This window comes from Ostrinia nubilalis, chromosome 28, assembly GCF_963855985.1.
Source record: "Ostrinia nubilalis chromosome 28, ilOstNubi1.1, whole genome shotgun sequence".
NCBI classification, from domain to species: domain Eukaryota; kingdom Metazoa; phylum Arthropoda; class Insecta; order Lepidoptera; family Crambidae; genus Ostrinia; species Ostrinia nubilalis.
In genome coordinates, this window is record NC_087115.1 from 6,373,760 (window position 1) to 6,391,631 (window position 17,872).

Here is a 17,872-nt window from a genome sequence, read left to right on the forward strand (position 1 = left end):
AAAGTTGCAAATTCAAATAAAATAAATTATAACTTAAAATCGAACTGCCTAAGGCGGGAATCGAACCCACGACCTTTCGCTTGCCGGGCGACTGCTCTTCCATCTGAGCTACTTAGGGCAGAAACTGCGTTAAGTGGAGCACCCGCGCGGGGGACTTTTGTATGAAACCGCTTAACGCAGTTTTGAGCATTAGACACTGGATAAACCCGTCGAAATTTTCAAGAGTTCGTTTTTGCAAGTTATTTATAATTTACAATTTAGTTTGATACGCAACACAACGCTAAAATATTATGATATTAACCTTATGCTGTGACTTTTGTCGCCGTGACTGTTTCGTCACTCATACCTCATATTAAGGAGATGTATGGAGGTGACAAAACGGTTTCTGTCACTGTCACGTCGCTACGTGCGTGCGTTCCCTAAGAAACTTACCGGATCATGCCTGGCCATGTGATTCTTGTACGTTGTATCCGTTATAAAACCCTTGTAACACATCTCGCATTTGTAAAACGAGTTCAAATAGTTCGTAGAAGTCCTCCTTGATATCACTTCAGCCATTTGCTCTTCCTTCGTCAAAATCAACACATCAACTTCTCCGTTCGGGAAATCATTGTCCCAACTTTTTGGTAGTTTCAACGAGTCCTCATCCTGTGGTTTTGGTGATTCAATAAACGATTCTTCTTCTTTAATTGATTGTACGTCTTCAGCCGGTTCACATTTTTTAACTTTACAGGATAATGGTTCTTCGTCGCTGGATTCTGATTCTTTCGTTTTATAGTCCTGATCGTAGTCCCAATCCCAATCATCTTCGTCTTTGATAACCTGCTCGTTGCAACTGATCACATCGTTGGTTTGTGTGGTGAGAGGGAACGGATGTAGGATTTTCAAGTTTTCAACATAGTCTGTTGATAGCTGAAAAGATCGTCATCATAAAGCCTGGTCCGTGAGCACGTAGAATCCCGTCCAATGACCCCAAGCTACCCATCCCTATCGCTCGCGCGTAATTATGTTGCTGTCGCGACTGTGCGACGGGCGCCCGCAGTGAGTGCGAGCGCGACAGCAACATAATTACGCGCGAGCGATAGGGATGGGTAGCTTGGGGTCATTGGACGGGATTCTACGTGCTCACGGACCAGGCTTTAGGTTGATAAAAGTATGCCTCCTAGACAAAATAACATTTAGTCTCAAATTAAATTTTAAGAATCAGTGATGCTTGACACAGATATGGGATTTGAGAGATTTCAATTTGAGTCATTTCAAGGGAAAATTAGAGTCCATTATGTATCTACCCAAAAAAGGAAGGTAATGCTTTTAAAGTACATCTGATAACCTGCTGCTTGCATGGTACAGTCAGCGTCAAATAGTTCTTGACACCCTAAGTGGCCAAAAAATTGATAAAACAACCCTTATCTAACTGTAAAAATGACGTGTTGCGACTTTTTGGCTACTTTGAGCGACATGAATGACACTGACTGTACCATGTTAATGACAACAATCATTATTATCATTGTTTGTTAGGCGGTACAAAGTTCGTCAGCTCAATTAGTTATTGAGTCTCAAATTGTCAACGTACCACTCCCTGTGATAACCCAAGCATCAGCAACTCTTGCGAGATCTTGCACATCCGTTTGAACGTCACACTCTTGACGAGAAGTGCGCTGCATAAATTACAGACATAAGGCGGTAGACCGTCTGTGATCGTCATCTGAAAATTTAAAATACTACGTCAGTTTTAAATAAACAACTTAAAAAAATCAAACTGCCTAGCGAACTAATCTCTGAGCGAAAAAAAAGACTCCAATTGCTAAGAAATTATAATAATACATCAGTTTGTAGGATCCTGGGTGGATTACAGGTCTATTCCCACCTCTCGTTCCCAACGCTGCAACTCCTGTGTAGTCAGGATCTACAGTTTGACTGCTGATAACCCAAGCAGTGAAAAAAACTCACAAATCTCATTTCATTTTTGCAAATAGGCTTTTAAAAAGCCCTTCTACATGTCCGAGTATTAACCCTAATACTGCTTCGGGACAATAAATGGGCCAGTGCTGAGAAGAAGCAGCGCAAGAAACATGAAGGTCAAGTATGTCCCGGTGGAAAGTTAAGCTGTTATTAGACTAGCCAACATTATGAATTTGCCATAAGTAAGTTATAAGTCTGCTATTTTCTTCAAATAGGCATTTAAAACTGCTTTTACAGATCTCAGTATTTTTTAAAGAAGCGCAAGAAACTCAGTAATTAGTAGATAAGAAATAAAAATGGAAACGGTATGTATAACTTAGGCAAGCTTATCGCTAAAGGCGATCTCTTTAGACAACCCAAGGAGATAGTTTTTAAAGATTATATAGCTTACAGCGTAGACATAATCATAAATAATGAAAGTTAATGCGTGTTTCTGAATGATAATATCGCTTTATGAATTATAACTTGGAGAAATGCAGTCTAATTAGATTTTAAAGAACCAAACATAACCTCTAATCCTGTGAGTACATTATAAGCTGTATGGAGACGATACTTGAACATGTCGAGGAGTTTCACGTTGGTCGATAAACACAGGCGACAAGCCAGTGTGTCTCCCATGATTTTACTATCACTTTCACTCATTTCCAAAGAGCATAAAAGAGTAAGAGACGGCACTCCATAGATATTTTTTGAGCTCACGCACACATATGCATTTTAGAGAACGACCCGCAAATCTTTACCAACCGCACAAACTACAGGCGGAGCTACCAACATAATGCCTTATTTTCTGACAGTATTAGTGACGTTCGTAATAACTTATCGATTATCGATACTTTGCTAGGGTTGTAATTGCATATCGATATCTAGTATAGGAACCTTCAATATTTTAATGATTACTATTTTTATTTTATACTATGTGTAAGTAAAACGAAGTTTTGTAACGTAAATTATTTATTTCGAAATAAAATAGGTATATTACAATAAGTATTGAACATGACATAGCAGTTGTAGGCATGAGGAATTATTGAAAATTATAACAAAGTACAGAAATGATAATTTTGTAAACTTTTATTTTCACAACTTTTTCTAAGAAAAAATAGGATTTTTATTTATAAACATCTTTAATTTTCTTATCAGCTGATCGAACCTCAGCCCTAAGATTACTTTTCAATGCTTTGTTGCTGTGCTTTTTTACTTTTGTCAGCAAAATTGTTTTCACTTTTTATGAGGCTGTCATTAATGATTTTACAACTTTTTCTTAGAAAAAGGTAACTTAATATTTTAAACATCTTATCATAAATTTATTTATTATGTTGTTGACATTTAAACCAACTAAAATTACAATTTGTACTCAACATTAAGAAAATGAATTTTCCAACATTTTCCATATATATCTGGTCGGCAATATGGTCATGATAAAATTGTTTAGCTTCATTTACGGTGGTACATAATTGAATTGTTGGATAAACGAGACTTTTTTTATCATGCCACCATTCGCGAAGAGATATATATGCATACAAATCATTGTCAACAGGAGTTTTCACGCTCAAACACTCTTCACAAATTAAACAAGAACTGTTCTGTAATAGTTTGGCAGCTAAATACCCGCTTACATATACTACTGGTTGGTTTTCAAGGCTACACAAATTTTCAATGGGCTGTTCTAAGTTTTCAGGGTCCGGGATAGACAACACAGGATAAAATTCAGTGTCTGTGGAATCTTGAACATTAATTTTTATTTCTGTTGTTTTTAAATTAGTTTTTAAAATGTCTTTATATTCCAGCATATGTTTATTGTTGTCTGCTTCACAATTAGCACTTCTGCTATGAGGCACTTTCAGCCCAGTAACCATGCTTGTTTTAAGCGCTGCAGTAAAGTGCGTGATAGTGGGATTTCTATTGGTTACACTGTGTTGCCTAATGATTCCAAATAAGTTTTCCAGAGAGTCTTGGTTAAACTGTCTAAGGTTCATATATTTAAACCCTTCATTCTTTAACTTTTCCCAAATATCGTTTAAGGATTTGATAGATATTTGATATCCCTTTACGCATTTAACATTTTTTAGTATCGTGTTTTCTGCTGTTATAAATTTTATGGTTTTTAACTTATCAGTATAAAAGGTCCAAGACTCAATGTGATTACTTGATGTGGAAACATTTTCCCGGATCCCTTTCTTTACGTCATTTAAAGATGATGGACCATTTGTACAATCAAATAGTTTATCTAACTGTTCAATCACAAATGCTGTATCATTGCAATCAGAAACTTCTTTCCATGCCATCATTTTTAAAATAGCTGCCACGGTATTACTCAGAGCATGCGCAGCATACTTCACCCTCATCTTAGTTTTGAATGTTGGATTTACAATGGCACTATTCAGTTTTTTAATATTTAAAAAATTTCTGTTGTGTTCTTCTGCAACTACCTTCGCTATATTCCTTATTGTTTTTTTTTGCATTTTGTAACTGTCGCCAAAGCCTCTTCTCTTTAATTGTAAATGTTGATGAAGTGTCTGTAATAAAAACATTTCCATTAGTAAAAAAAAACAACATTAAAGCAAATTGAATTGAATATTGGTTTATTAATCAGCAATTTTACTTAGTTTTTTAAATTAGGTATGTTTTATCTTACCTTTCATTTCAATGTTTTTCTTAGGTCTTTTATAACTGTGGACTAATATTTCTGCCTGTGCATCTTGATGGCAAATGTTTTTATCATCTGAAATATTATAAATATGCAAATTAGTTTAAAATTTATTTTGTTGTTTTATGAAACATATTATTTCCAAATCAATCAATCATTATCAAGTTTTAAAAAAATGCAAAGACAGGATAATGATAGCTCTTCTCATAAAATATGAAGCGTGGGCCCACCTTCAATAACAATGACATAATATTAAATTAAAGGCATTTAGAGGTTTTAATGTTCTGCATTCTGGATGCGGTCTGCGGGTATGTCAAGACAATCTGTAAGTGGTCGTGATAAGGCAATCAGTCACGTGTGCTTTGCGTTCTTTGTTCGTATCCGCACGGTCAAATCGCATTAATATAAAATGTACAGAAACCTAGAATGTTGTACATATAAGTTCATTTTGACCTGACTGCAGACTGCAGAACGCATCCAGGGTGGCATTCTTTAGTTTGAGGGAAGGCATATTTTAGAAGGTAAATAATTAGTTTGTACACTTACCATGAGTAATGGGTTTATAGGTCATATGTTCTGGTGCATTGGAAGTAGAAGGAAGAGGTTCAAAAGTTGTTTTCGCAGAAATACCAGAATCTGGTATATCCACAGCTCCCAAACATGTTGAATTTAGTTGTTTGGTTGTAGTTGTAAGGGGAACTGAAAGCAGATAATGAAATGTGAATTGGGTCAGGAATCAGTCTAGTACATGTCTTGCTCACATTAAAAATTACTAGCTTATAAATATTTTTAAACTAGCTGACCTGGCTAATTAATGTAGATTGCCTAAAATTTTTCAAATTGGTCCGGTACTTTTTTTGAAGAATTTGTATTACACAAATTACTAAAGTCCCTCTAACTCAACACACATTCTAAGCTAAATTGTGTTACGAGTGGGTTTACTACAATATTCAAGCTGTGGGGTTCTAACCCGCACTTTAGGCTATCTTGGCTCGAGTTACGGAGCCGATCAAATACAAACAAACAATTAAATATTTCCTTTTTATATTATTAGTATAATTTTAGATAAACATACCTCGTTCAACTGGATTTGACTTCTTTGGAATGCAATATGAATGATCATAAAGAACTGTAACAAAGTATAGATATAATTAATAATTGAAATTATATATTATTTATTGATAAGCATACAACACATGTTTGTGGTTACAAAGAAAGAACCTTGTTAAATTGCATTCGGTTGGTTTGTTTTGGAAACCAAAGAAAATTAATTAAGACATCTAAATAATTCAGAAAAATTGATAGATAGTAAATTAAATTTAAAAAAAATAATTGAAGTCATCATCATACCTGTCTTGAGGTTTTCTTTATTGGAGTCTTTTACATGAAGAGGAAACTCTGTCAAAACTTCATCTGGCAAGATGGGATTGCTCAATTCCAGTGTTGGAATAGCTGAGTTCTTCAGCCGAGTTCCTTTGGCATTGAAGGATTCAGGAGTGAAGTGCCCACCACAAACAAACTTCAGTTGGTGTAACTTTTCAATAGGTACATATGCTAAGTCTTCTAAGCCAGCATTTTTAACCCACATTCGACAACTGAAATAAGAAATACCTATTAGAAAAGAAAAAGAATAACAAACTGAAATTTATTCATCAACTAATTTCTTTTAGTATTGTTATGCAATTCATTTGCAGAGTACGAAACAAAATACTGAAATTAAAAATTGGTTATGGTTATTTACTGTATGATTAAAAATATTAATCCCAGCCTTTAAGTTTACACAATCAGTAAAATTATCTTGTAATAAATGAGTGTTATTAGAAACTCACCGGTCAGAATCCAGAGGAAACCTACTCAAAAGTAAGGGTGATCCACCACGACTTCGCCTCTTATTACAAATAACGCACTTCTTGTTGTTTCTACTCTCCATTATCAGTAGAAGCCTAAAATGAAATAGGTATTAATTAAACAAAGCCTATAATTTCTCTCCAACCAGTGTCAATGCCCTGGTTCATGCATTTACCAGTTTTGAAAGTACATTTACATTTTCATCACATAGGGTTGTTTTTAATGAAAAATAGATTTGTAATAGATGTAATATTTCAAGTAAGTAGATAACATACCCATTAAACAGAAAAGTAAATAAGAGTTTAAACTTCTGTAGAAGTTGAAACACAGTTTATTTAAAAGAGTCTCTATCTCACAAAAAACATAACACTGAACAGCAAACTTTATCACGCCCGATACGGAGGAACTTAATCAACTCAACGTAAACGACAGAAAAGTTTATTTACAGTAATATTGCACCAAATCTGAGAAAATAACTTCACACGAATCAATTCGCCGGTTAAAAACTCAAACTCAATTGACAGACATTTTTTTTCATTTGTCAAACTAACAATACTACCAACATAAGGACACTAACAATTATTTTTAGTATGGTGGTATTGATCCGCGGGTTCCCCTGCTATAGTAAAATCAATCCAAAATGCACTTTATTGCTTAAGGGATAAGGTTGTATATCAATTGCTACATATAGAGACTAGTTTTTGTATGAGAAGTGTCTACCCACTGCTCATTTCACTAATTTTTTTTTTTTTTTTTTTTTTCTTTTTTGGCTTTACACGGCTTGTGTGTTGCCATTCGTCGAGTAAAAACGGGGAAACGGTTAAGGAAAGAAAAATACGGAACGGAAGGATCGGGCGGAGAGAAGAAAGTGATCAGGAGAGCGGATTGAGGTAGGATAAAATGACCATATTAATATACAGTAATTTACAATAAATTGAATACTATATACATGTCGGAGAACGGTTAGAAGGGGCAGGACATTATGTTTCACCAGGAAGTTAAATAAAACGATGTATAGCTTTTAAAACTATAGATTGTTGTATTTCGGTAAGAATACAATAATAACAATAATAATATTCGAGCAGTCTCACACACAGGACCGAGACAACAATACCGAGCGGCGGGTGAGGCCAGAATGCCACGACTACGGTCGTGCTCGTTCTTTTATACAGCCATCCCCACCCAAACCGGCTAGCAGGTAGCGCCCGACCTGTCTCGGTACGGTCAATACAACTCCTTTTACTTACTGCAAACTATTTTATAACATAACTAGACATTTACAATAAATCAAATTATAATTTATTACATTTAAAATTAATGTTGTTATTATTATTTGGTTTTATTAAAATGATTACTAAGTAATTACATGACAATCAATATTCTACGACACGGCCTTCCTGACGTTTCACACGTCCTCGGGTGATGAGTACTCTTGAGAATCATCTGCAAATGAGATAAAATTTATGGATTATATTGCTCGGCCAAACCTGACTTCAAAAATGAGGGTACTTTCTACTCAGAGTTTTTATACTACTTACTCAAAGGGTTCATACTACTCAAAGGGTACATACTACTCAAAGGGTTCATACTACTCAAAGGGTTCATACTACTCAAAGGGTTCATACTACTCAAAGGGTTCATACTAAAATGGTTCATACTAATCAAATGGTTCATACTACTCAAAGATTTTATACTACTCGAAGATTTTATAAATGATCAACACAAAGGAAATTCTTCAATAAAACTAAAATTGTATTTTATATCTTCTATACACAAAATTGACACAAGTTACCGAATACCTAGCGCAGGTTGCCCAACCCGGTGTTACCCGAGGCAGCCACCGCCACCCAAGGCAGCCTCCGCTCCACACAGGAGCCCCCGCTCCACACAGGAGCTCCGCTCCACACGGGAGCCCGTCATAGTTATAAGTCATCTCCACACAGGAGCCAGTTGTAGTCATAAGTCACCTCCACACAGGAGCCAGTCACAGTCATAAGTCGCCTCCACACAGGAGCCTAATCATAGTCATAAGTCACCTCCACACAGGAGCGCCCCACACAGGAGCCCCGCCCCACACAGGGGCCCCGCTCCACACAGGAGCGCTCCACACAGGAGCCTAATCATAGTCATAAGTCACCTCCACACAGGAGCGCCCCACACAGGAGCCCCGCCCCACACAGGGGCCCCGCTCCACACAGGAGCGCTCCACACAGGAGCCTAATCATAGTCATAAGTCATCTCCACACAGGAGCGCCCCACACAGGAGCCCCGCCCCACACAGGGGCCCCGCTCCACACAGGAGCGCTCCACACAGGAGCCAGTCATAGTCATAAGTCGTGCAGGATCATTATCCACGATGGTAGATAAGACCCCCACAGCCCTCCCAGTCATAGTCGCAAGTCATGAGTCTTGTATAAGTCATAAGTCACTTATTCCACTAACAAAATACATTGTGCGGGATCATTATCCACAATGGTAGATAAGACCCTCACAGTTCTCCCATGCTAGCCCAGATCGTCACCCAATAGAGCAGGTGAGACTTCAGCAATAATCAACATCAGTTTGACGTGATAAGGTATTTTCAGACTAGGTTTTAAAGGTATTGCCCGGAAAGCTCTATAACTGTGCTTTATTACATTTGAATTAAATTACCAACGTATGAGACTATTACATTGTATACAAATTTTAAAAGTAGTTTTTTTTTTTACTTTTTGTTAATTAAAATGTATTATACAGTGAATGACTTTTTAAGTAATAGAATGATGTGACATCGGTAATGAAACTTAATTTGATATTTACAATTAATTTGAGTCTAAAACTAAATGTAGCAATAATAATTAACATAACTTTTGTATTATTATTATGCTGCTGTTATGTATAAGAGCTGTGGTTTTCTGAATAAAGAAAAATTAAATAAAAAAATAAAACTATAAGAACAAGAACTTTTGCACGTCGCATGCGACAGAATATGCTGGAATTAACTAAATTAACACCAATCTGTAAGCATGTTCCTGCAAATAAATGATTTTATTTATTATTTTATTATGTGATACTCGGTATTTACTACTCGGTCGGTACTAAATTCATTTATTTTTGCAAATTAACCCTACCACTGCTTCGGGACAATAAATGGGCCAGTGCTGAGAAGAAGCAGCGCAAGAAACTCAGTCACTATTGTCAGCCTCCTTTTCAAGGTTTTACAGTCTTTAAAATATACAAATTATAGTTATAAGTATTGATGCGAGCTAGGTAGTTAAACATTCCAAACATTTTTATCTTTTATATAATCATCAACTTTATAGTAGCCCTATTTCATTAAAGGTGCTTTTGATATGTGCTTTAAATTTATGAATGGGCAATTCTACAACAGTTTGTGGTAATTTATTGAAAAGTTTAATACATTTCCCCATAAATGAATTACCAATCTTGTGCAGTTTGAAATTTGGAACGGCAAGTTTATTTTTGTTTCTTGTATTGAACTTGTGTAAATCACTCTTTCTAGTAAATTGCTCTATATTTTTGCGAACATATAAAAGGTTTTCATAAATGAACTGTGAAGCTACTGTCAGTATATTAATCTCCTTAAAGAATTCTATCAAGGAAAATCGGGGTCCAAGGTTATAAATGGCCCGCACTGCTCTCTTCTGCAGAACAAACACAGTTTCAATGTCCGCAGCTGAGCCCCACAACAATATGCCGTATGACAAATAAACTAGCCTTGCCTTTTCAATGTCACTTAATTGCCTTATCTTTCTCACTGCAAAAGCAGCTGAACTGAGCCTTGCTGACAAGGTTTCAATATGAGGACCCCACTGAAGTTTAGAGTCTAAAGTGATTCCCAAGACTACATTTTGTAATTTGGTGTCACGAAGCAAATCGAAAGTAGCTGGTAAATGCTATGCCATCATAGAATGTGCGGTAGCCAAAAAAAGAAAAAAAAACAAATGACACGGTCCTCTATTTCAAGCAACTTATGTGCTTTCAGAAATGAGGAAACTTAACTTTCAGTACTACTAGATACTCTTTCTACAACTAGTTTCCTATACTCTATCCACTCTTTAAAATAAAAGCCATCCAAGTAGATGTCTAGTGATACTAACTAGTAACCATAGCTATCTATTAGAAACTACCTAGCTTTTAGAAATCCAATCATTACTATTCACAATTCCTAATAATTGCTACATTGAAGTCACTAAGGCCATGTGGTACATCATCATTACCAAAAATTACTTTAAAAATCGAATGAGTCCCAGGTATCACAATTGCGGTCCACATTTTGATACCCTACCTCGGGAGCCTAAGTCAACCAATGACTTCATACTCTTAGCTACACACGGCCAGATCCTACTGCACCACCCAGAACTATCGCACTACCTAATTCCCAGGGACTACTCAGAACAGATACCGGTTTCTAATAGGATACGGCTACGATATTCCGGATCCGACCTAACAATTGAGAAAACTGCTTGCAGTTAACGAGATGGGATATTAAATAATGTAGTATTTTCTAAAATCGACACTTAACATTTAAGAACATAGAAGGAGCCAGGGCTATGTAACACTTCAATAATATTAGTCACTAATAAATTCGTAGGACACTCGAGTATCTCCATTTCCCACACTAATTACCATTACTGAAACTGTACCATTAAGTACTAGATATCACAACGCTGTGTGCATCACCCATCGACTACACACTACGATTTACGGCTCAAAAGCAAATTCGAGTTCCCATTACAGAAATCATCATCACCGCTACTGTGAACAGCATGTACCTCGACTTCAACTTTAGACTGGTACAAAACCCTATGGCATTCTTCTCAATTGATCATGAATAGGTAAGCAAGTGCAAAGTGGCAAAGCTGCTACTTTCCCGAGATAAAATCTTATTTTAAGCCTACCGCCCGTATTCTATTACACGAGTACCTACTACAAGGTAAACCGATAATGAATTCAGGAAGTCTATTTAAGCGATTCTAATAGTTTCAGTCTATTTACATCCGTCACGATAATATTCAGATCAGTGGTGAACCGTGATAGGTTCAAATAGTTTACAATAACATTTTTCACTCAATGCACGTGACGTAATTTATTGCATGTTCATAATGGCGCACTTTTTTTGATACTATTTGTACCACTGAGCCAAACTAAAAATTGTTTTGAGTTAAGATTAAATTATCACTTATGATTGGATGTAATACTAATTTGCAAACTACTACCTTTAACCATAATTATGGTAAAACATGAATATTCATCAACTGAAAACTACCTTGTCTTATAAAACCTACTATAACGAAAATAAAAGATAAAAGTCAAAAAGTACAAGTGCATTTTAGTCAAATATAAAGAAAGCATCATGAATAGTAGGTATGCAAGTGCCACAACTCTGAAAGCCATCCCTGTGACTATAGATTTCAAAATAATGTAATCATCCCTGTGATTTCGAACATGGTGATAGTCAATTGAAAAAAAATAATAACACGGGCCTTCTATTTCTGCATTTCGGTGTTTGAAGGGCTCCAGAACAGCCGATAAATGACTTAGCGGAGTAACATTGACGTGAGGGTTGTTAGAAATATTTTAAAAACATGGCCATAATGTTCCTTGAGTTTTTGCCTGTACGGGAGAAAGGAGAAAAAAAATTGAAGTGGGCTGGCCTTCTTTATCCCGCTTCTGATGTAGGAGAACGGTTAGAAGGGGCAGGACATTATGTTTCACCAGGAAGTTAAATAAAACGATGTATAGCTTTTAAAACTATAGATTGTTGTATTTCGGTAAGAATACAATAATAACAATAATAATATTCGAGCAGTCTCACACACAGGACCGAGACAACAATACCGAGCGGCGGGTGAGGCCAGAATGCCACGACTACGGTCGTGCTCGTTCTTTTATACAGCCATCCCCACCCAAACCGGCTAGCAGGTAGCGCCCGACCTGTCTCGGTACGGTCAATACAACTCCTTTTACTTACTGCAAACTATTTTATAACATAACTAGACATTTACAATAAATCAAATTATAATTTATTACATTTAAAATTAATGTTGTTATTATTATTTGGTTTTATTAAAATGATTACTAAGTAATTACATGACAATCAATATTCTACGACATACATAATCTTTTTTTTTTTTTTTTTTTTTTTCCTTTTTTGTTTTTTGTAGTTTTTTTTTTTTTTTTTTTTTAATAATAAATATATTATACATATAGTGTGTATACATAAAGTTAAAGTTTTATATTGTTTAAAATAATAAATGAAGCTAATATTTTGTATACTGTAACATCGTCAGACAGGAGAAGTTGGGTAATGCTGGTCGGGAAGGGAACATGGGTAGAGGTTAAACCATCCAGAAAGCTAGACCTGTCGTACAAAGAGCAAGAGAAAAATATATGATTAACATCAGCAATATCAACCCCACACTCACACATTGGGTCACTCACGATACGAAGTCTAGCAAGGTGAGCAGGAGTGCATGTGTGACCAACCCTTAAGCGTATTAAAATAGACGTTATTGTCTTGCTAAACTTCGCATTATGATACCACGGTTTCACAGGTATATTAGGTTGTATCTTTACATAAAATTTACCTTTGGTTTGACATGATAATTCCCAATTAGTAATCCACTTTTCCATTTGATGTATTTTAGGCAATGACAGAAGATCATGAGGATAGTTTTTATAGGGAAATAAATCACCACACTGTACCGCATCATTCGCTAAACGGTCTGATATTTCGTTTCCTGTTATTCCCTTGTGGCCAGGGATCCAAGCAAAGTTCAAAACAAGTCCATTATTAAAGCAGTCATATACCATACGTCTTATTTCAAAAATTACAGGGTATTGATATTTGAGGTGAAACGGAAATTTATTTAAAGCTTGCAAAGCACTCATGGAGTCCGTAAAAATAACAGTTTTCTTTAATTTCATTAGTTTTACATATTCAACAGCTTTTAAAAGTCCAAGACATTCTCCGGTAAAAACAGAAGTTTCTGGTGGCATTTTTACTTTTTGTACAATTTTATACTGAGAATGATAAATTCCTATACCTACACAGTCTGCAGCAGTATGTTTCGATGCATCAGAGAAAATTAAATGAAAATCATGGAATTTTGAGTCAATAACATAATTAAAAAGACTTTTTATATTGGGATCATTTTTATCAAATAGATCATAAAAAACTTTAAGTGCAAAGGAAAGGGATTCATAACTGGAGCTAAAAAGAGGGAGGTTGTCAGATCTGTGAGTCGGGGACGATAGAGACTTAAACTTTAGGTAACTAGTAACCAAGCATGGGATAGATTTGTGACTCCAATAACTAGATGTGCTTATTATTTCAGAGAGGGATTGAAGTTTGGCTCCAAGGGGATGGTTAGAAAACTGAATAATTCTAAATAGAAATTTATCAGATAAAAACTGTCGTCTTAATTTTAATGGGGGTTCACAGGTTTCAACTTGGAGGGCATTAATCGGACTAGAACGCATGGCTCCAGTTATCAATCTCAAAGCCTTATACTGAATTTTATCAAGTTTTTTAAAAGATGTTACACTGCCAGGTTCTAAAAGAAAGGTTCCATAGTCTAATATGCTCCTAATAAGCGCATTGTAAAGTAATTTCATGGAGAAAGGGTGAGCTCCCCACCACACGCCAGAAAGACACCTAAGCATATTTAGGAGCTTCTCACATTTAGTGATAATGTAATTACAATGTGGAGTACCAGTGAGCTTCGAATCTAATATAACACCTAAATATTTAAAATGATCTACTAAAGGAATAACCTCATTATTATAAAGTACTTCTAGGAGTGGGGGTGAACGCATACGAGAAAATAACATAACTGCACTTTTAGAAGTTGAGATTTGTAGGCCGTTGTCATCCATCCATTTGCTTAATAAAACTAGTGAGGAACTTAATACAGATTTAGCGATTGTAGGTGATTTATCAGCATAATACAGTAACAGATCGTCGGCATATTGAAGAATTGTTATATTATTACCTAGCGCTGGTTCTAGATCGTAGGTGTAGATATTGTATAGAAGGGGGCTAAGAACCGAGCCCTGTGGTAAACCTCTCCATACAGAGCGATCAGTATCTACAAATGGTAACCTAATGCGACGATCCGATAATATGTTAATTATGAAATTACTAAAAATTTGTGGTACGTTTAATTTATCAAGTTTCGTTTTTAGAATCGGTAAAATAACGTTATCGTATGCTGAATGGATATCAAGAAAAGCGGCTAATAATGACTCATTCTCAGACAAGGATAATCTAACATCTGAAATAAGTAAACTTAAACTATCAATAGTACTTCTAGCCTTCCTGAATCCATATTGACTACCAGCCAAGTATTTATTACTTTCAATATACCACTCCAATCTATTTTTAACCAGATGTTCCGCAAGCTTGATTAAAACCGATGACAGCGCAATAGGCCGGTAGGAAGATGCATCGGAACGATTTTTACCCGGTTTTAAAAATGGCAACACTAGTTGACATTTCCAAGATGGGGGAATATTACCCATATTACCTGTCATCATAATGGAATTGATTATTTGTAAATAATACTCAAGAATATCGTCATTGACATTGGAGAAAAATGAATATGGTATGTTGTCTAGCCCAGGAGCGGAGTCATGTGTGTTATTGACAATGGCTTTAAGCTCATGTACAGAGAAAGGTGAGGTTAGGCCAGTAGATTCTGGTGATTCTGGGCGGTTAAGCCAGTAGGAAGGACACTGAATCAACTCCTGAGCTACCCATGGAGGTGCCAATTTATCCAAAAAATCATTGACTAAGGTTTCGGGAATACTACTGTTACTATTTTCAGAAAAAGCAGATCTAAATCTCCTGATGGAACTCCACACAACAGTGGATGGAGTGTTTGGAGAGACAGAAGTACAAAATTTTCTCCAACTCTCAAATTTTTTATTCTTGAACAGTTTACGAGTATCCGCAATAGCTTTAGATAATAATTGGAAATTTGTATCAGACATGTCATTTCTATAATTTTTCTCTGCTATTTTCCTTTGCCTAACAGCCTCCGTACATGCACTGTCCCACCATGGGGGTGAAGGGATTTTACGTGGCGAATTATTTTTAATTGGAAAGACTTCTTTGGCAGCCTCTGTTAAAGCGTACGCTAGAGCATCAGCACAAGCTATTTCGTTACCAGGACTGAAATTTGGGAGGGAAGAAATCCTATTTATTACACTGCTTCTATACTTAGTCCAAAGATCACTATCATGACTATTGGGTAACTTAAAGGGAGATCTAGATATTTGTTTGGAAGCTGAAACTTTAAAATTAGGGAAATAAATGACTATGGGGTAGTGATCACTGCCAAAAGATGACAATAAAACCTCCCAAGTCAATAAAGGCGCAAGATTTGGTGTACATATAGATAGGTCTACTGCACTGCTACTTTGGTTGGGTTGTGAACGGCGAGTTGGAGTACCAGAATTTAATATAAAAAGGTTTTGAGAATCTAATACATCAGCTAGTTCCTCGCCATAACTATTAGTAACTGAACTTCCCCAGGACTGATGATGTGAGTTAAAGTCACCTAAAACTATGTAAGGTCTAGGTAACAGAGAAAAAATATTATTTAAGACACTGAAAATGTCAGATGAAGGATAGGGAATATATACAGATACAAAACATACATTATTTACACTTACAGCTACTATAGACATATTTACATTATGAGCAGGAAGAGAGATTGAGGTGAATGGTAGGCAATTTTTTATTAATAATGCAGCACCACCATAACCATCAGGTCGATCATCTCTTACTACTGAATAACCTTTTATTTTAAAACTGTACATTGGTTTGAGCCATGTCTCTGCCAAGGCAAAGACAGAGGGCTCGAACTTGTTCAATAAATAAATCAAATCTGACTTTTTGTTAATAATGCTGCGGCTATTCCACTGCAGCACTGTTGCCAGCGTATCCATTTTTAACTACTTCTAAACATTTATCAATTATATTAGCAGCGTGGGACGGTGATGGGTTGGATTGAGTTAACTGAATTAATGAAATAATTAAATTAATTAGGGTAAATTGTTGACTGTTAAGTGATTCCTGCTCTTTTTCTGAGGTTAGAGCACAGCCATTTGAGGGGGTAGGTATAGCAAATTCTCTGATAAGGGCATTATGAGCCTCTTGATCATAACCCTTGGTTAATTGTGGAGTTGACCTTGGTTTCATAAAAACTGTTTTTTTATATGATAAATTATTATTTACATTATTATTTACATTCTTATCTACATACCTAATAGATGATGTTGAAGGGCTAGCTTTAGAGGTTAGAACATCAGCATATGATTTGGAGACAGGTGGGTGAATTTTGGAAGCCTCTGCATAAGAGATACTATTGTTGGCCATAGAGGTCTTGATGTTCTTTTGCCTTAAGAATTCTGGACAAGATTTATTAGTTGCAAAATGATACCCACTGCATAAGCAACAAGTAGCATCCTCCTCATCAACCTGGCAAGATTCACCGGTGTGTGATTGACCACATTTGTAACACTGAGGCTTTGACCTACATTGAAGTTTAGTATGACCAAACCTACAACAATTGTAACACTGTATGGTTGGATACACATATAAATCAACTGGCAGAGTGTTATAGCACATGTAAATTCGCTTTGGCAGTATTTGACCATCAAAAGTCACTACTACGGACTGTGAAGGTTTCCACACAGGTGAGCCATCAGTAAAAGATTTAAAGTTTAGGCGTCTGACTTTAATAATATTGCCACAACCTTCAGGGACAGTGATGTTGCCCATTATTTCCTCATCAGACCACTCTTCAGGAACACCCCGAATGAGGCCCATTCTGGTCACATTGAAAGTAGGAATGAATGCTTTTAAGTTGTTTATTACTAAGCTGTCATGTATGAGGAACAGGTTGGCATCCTCACTTTTTGAGAAGGCTATGGACATTTTATTTCGGCCAATTTTTTTTAAACTGCCTTTAATAATGTTATGGAATGAATATCTTTGCAGGAGTTTTCCGAAAATAACAGGGTGCAGTGTGGTTCCAGAGTCAGGTGAGGTAACTATCTTTTGTACATGGACTACATAAGGTGCAGAATCAGTATTTTTATACATTTGGCGGCCAATAGGAGTGTGAGTTGAGGCCGGTACAGCAGATGCAATCACAGGGTTTGTATTAGTTTTAGTGGAATCACTAATTGGAGTTTGAGCAGGGGTTGATACAGCCGAGGTATTCGTGAGGTCTTTTTTGGGTAAACCAACAACTGAAGTTTTAAGATGGCGGGAATGCTTTCGGCGCCTTTTTGCAGAAATTTTAGGGGAATGCTCAGAAACAGCCGCTTGTAAAGAACTAATAGAACTATCAGTATCCATATTAGCCGATTCATTTTCCTTTTCAGACGATACAGTAACAAAAC

The 17,872-nt window shown here is 36.1% G+C and overlaps 2 protein-coding genes across 2 annotated transcripts; both read right to left on the bottom strand.

The window, feature by feature from the left end:
• Window positions 1-402: 402 nt before the first annotated feature.
• On the bottom strand, window positions 403-2,604 carry LOC135085144 (uncharacterized). Its single transcript, XM_063979900.1, has 3 exons — window positions 2,473-2,604; window positions 1,574-1,705; window positions 403-912 (listed from the first exon to the last, which is right to left on the bottom strand). Exons 1-3 carry the CDS (start codon window positions 2,602-2,604, stop codon window positions 403-405), a joined length of 774 nt encoding a protein of 257 aa, XP_063835970.1.
• Window positions 2,605-2,937: 333 nt separating this feature from the next.
• LOC135085300 (THAP domain-containing protein 5-like) lies at window positions 2,938-6,610 on the bottom strand. Its single transcript, XM_063980081.1, has 6 exons — window positions 6,436-6,610; window positions 5,957-6,201; window positions 5,682-5,735; window positions 5,153-5,305; window positions 4,595-4,681; window positions 2,938-4,475 (listed from the first exon to the last, which is right to left on the bottom strand). The coding sequence occupies exons 1-6, from the start codon at window positions 6,534-6,536 to the stop codon at window positions 4,348-4,350; spliced, it is 768 nt and encodes a 255-aa protein (XP_063836151.1). The 5' UTR covers window positions 6,537-6,610; the 3' UTR covers window positions 2,938-4,347.
• Between the last annotated feature and the right edge of the window lie 11,262 nt (window positions 6,611-17,872).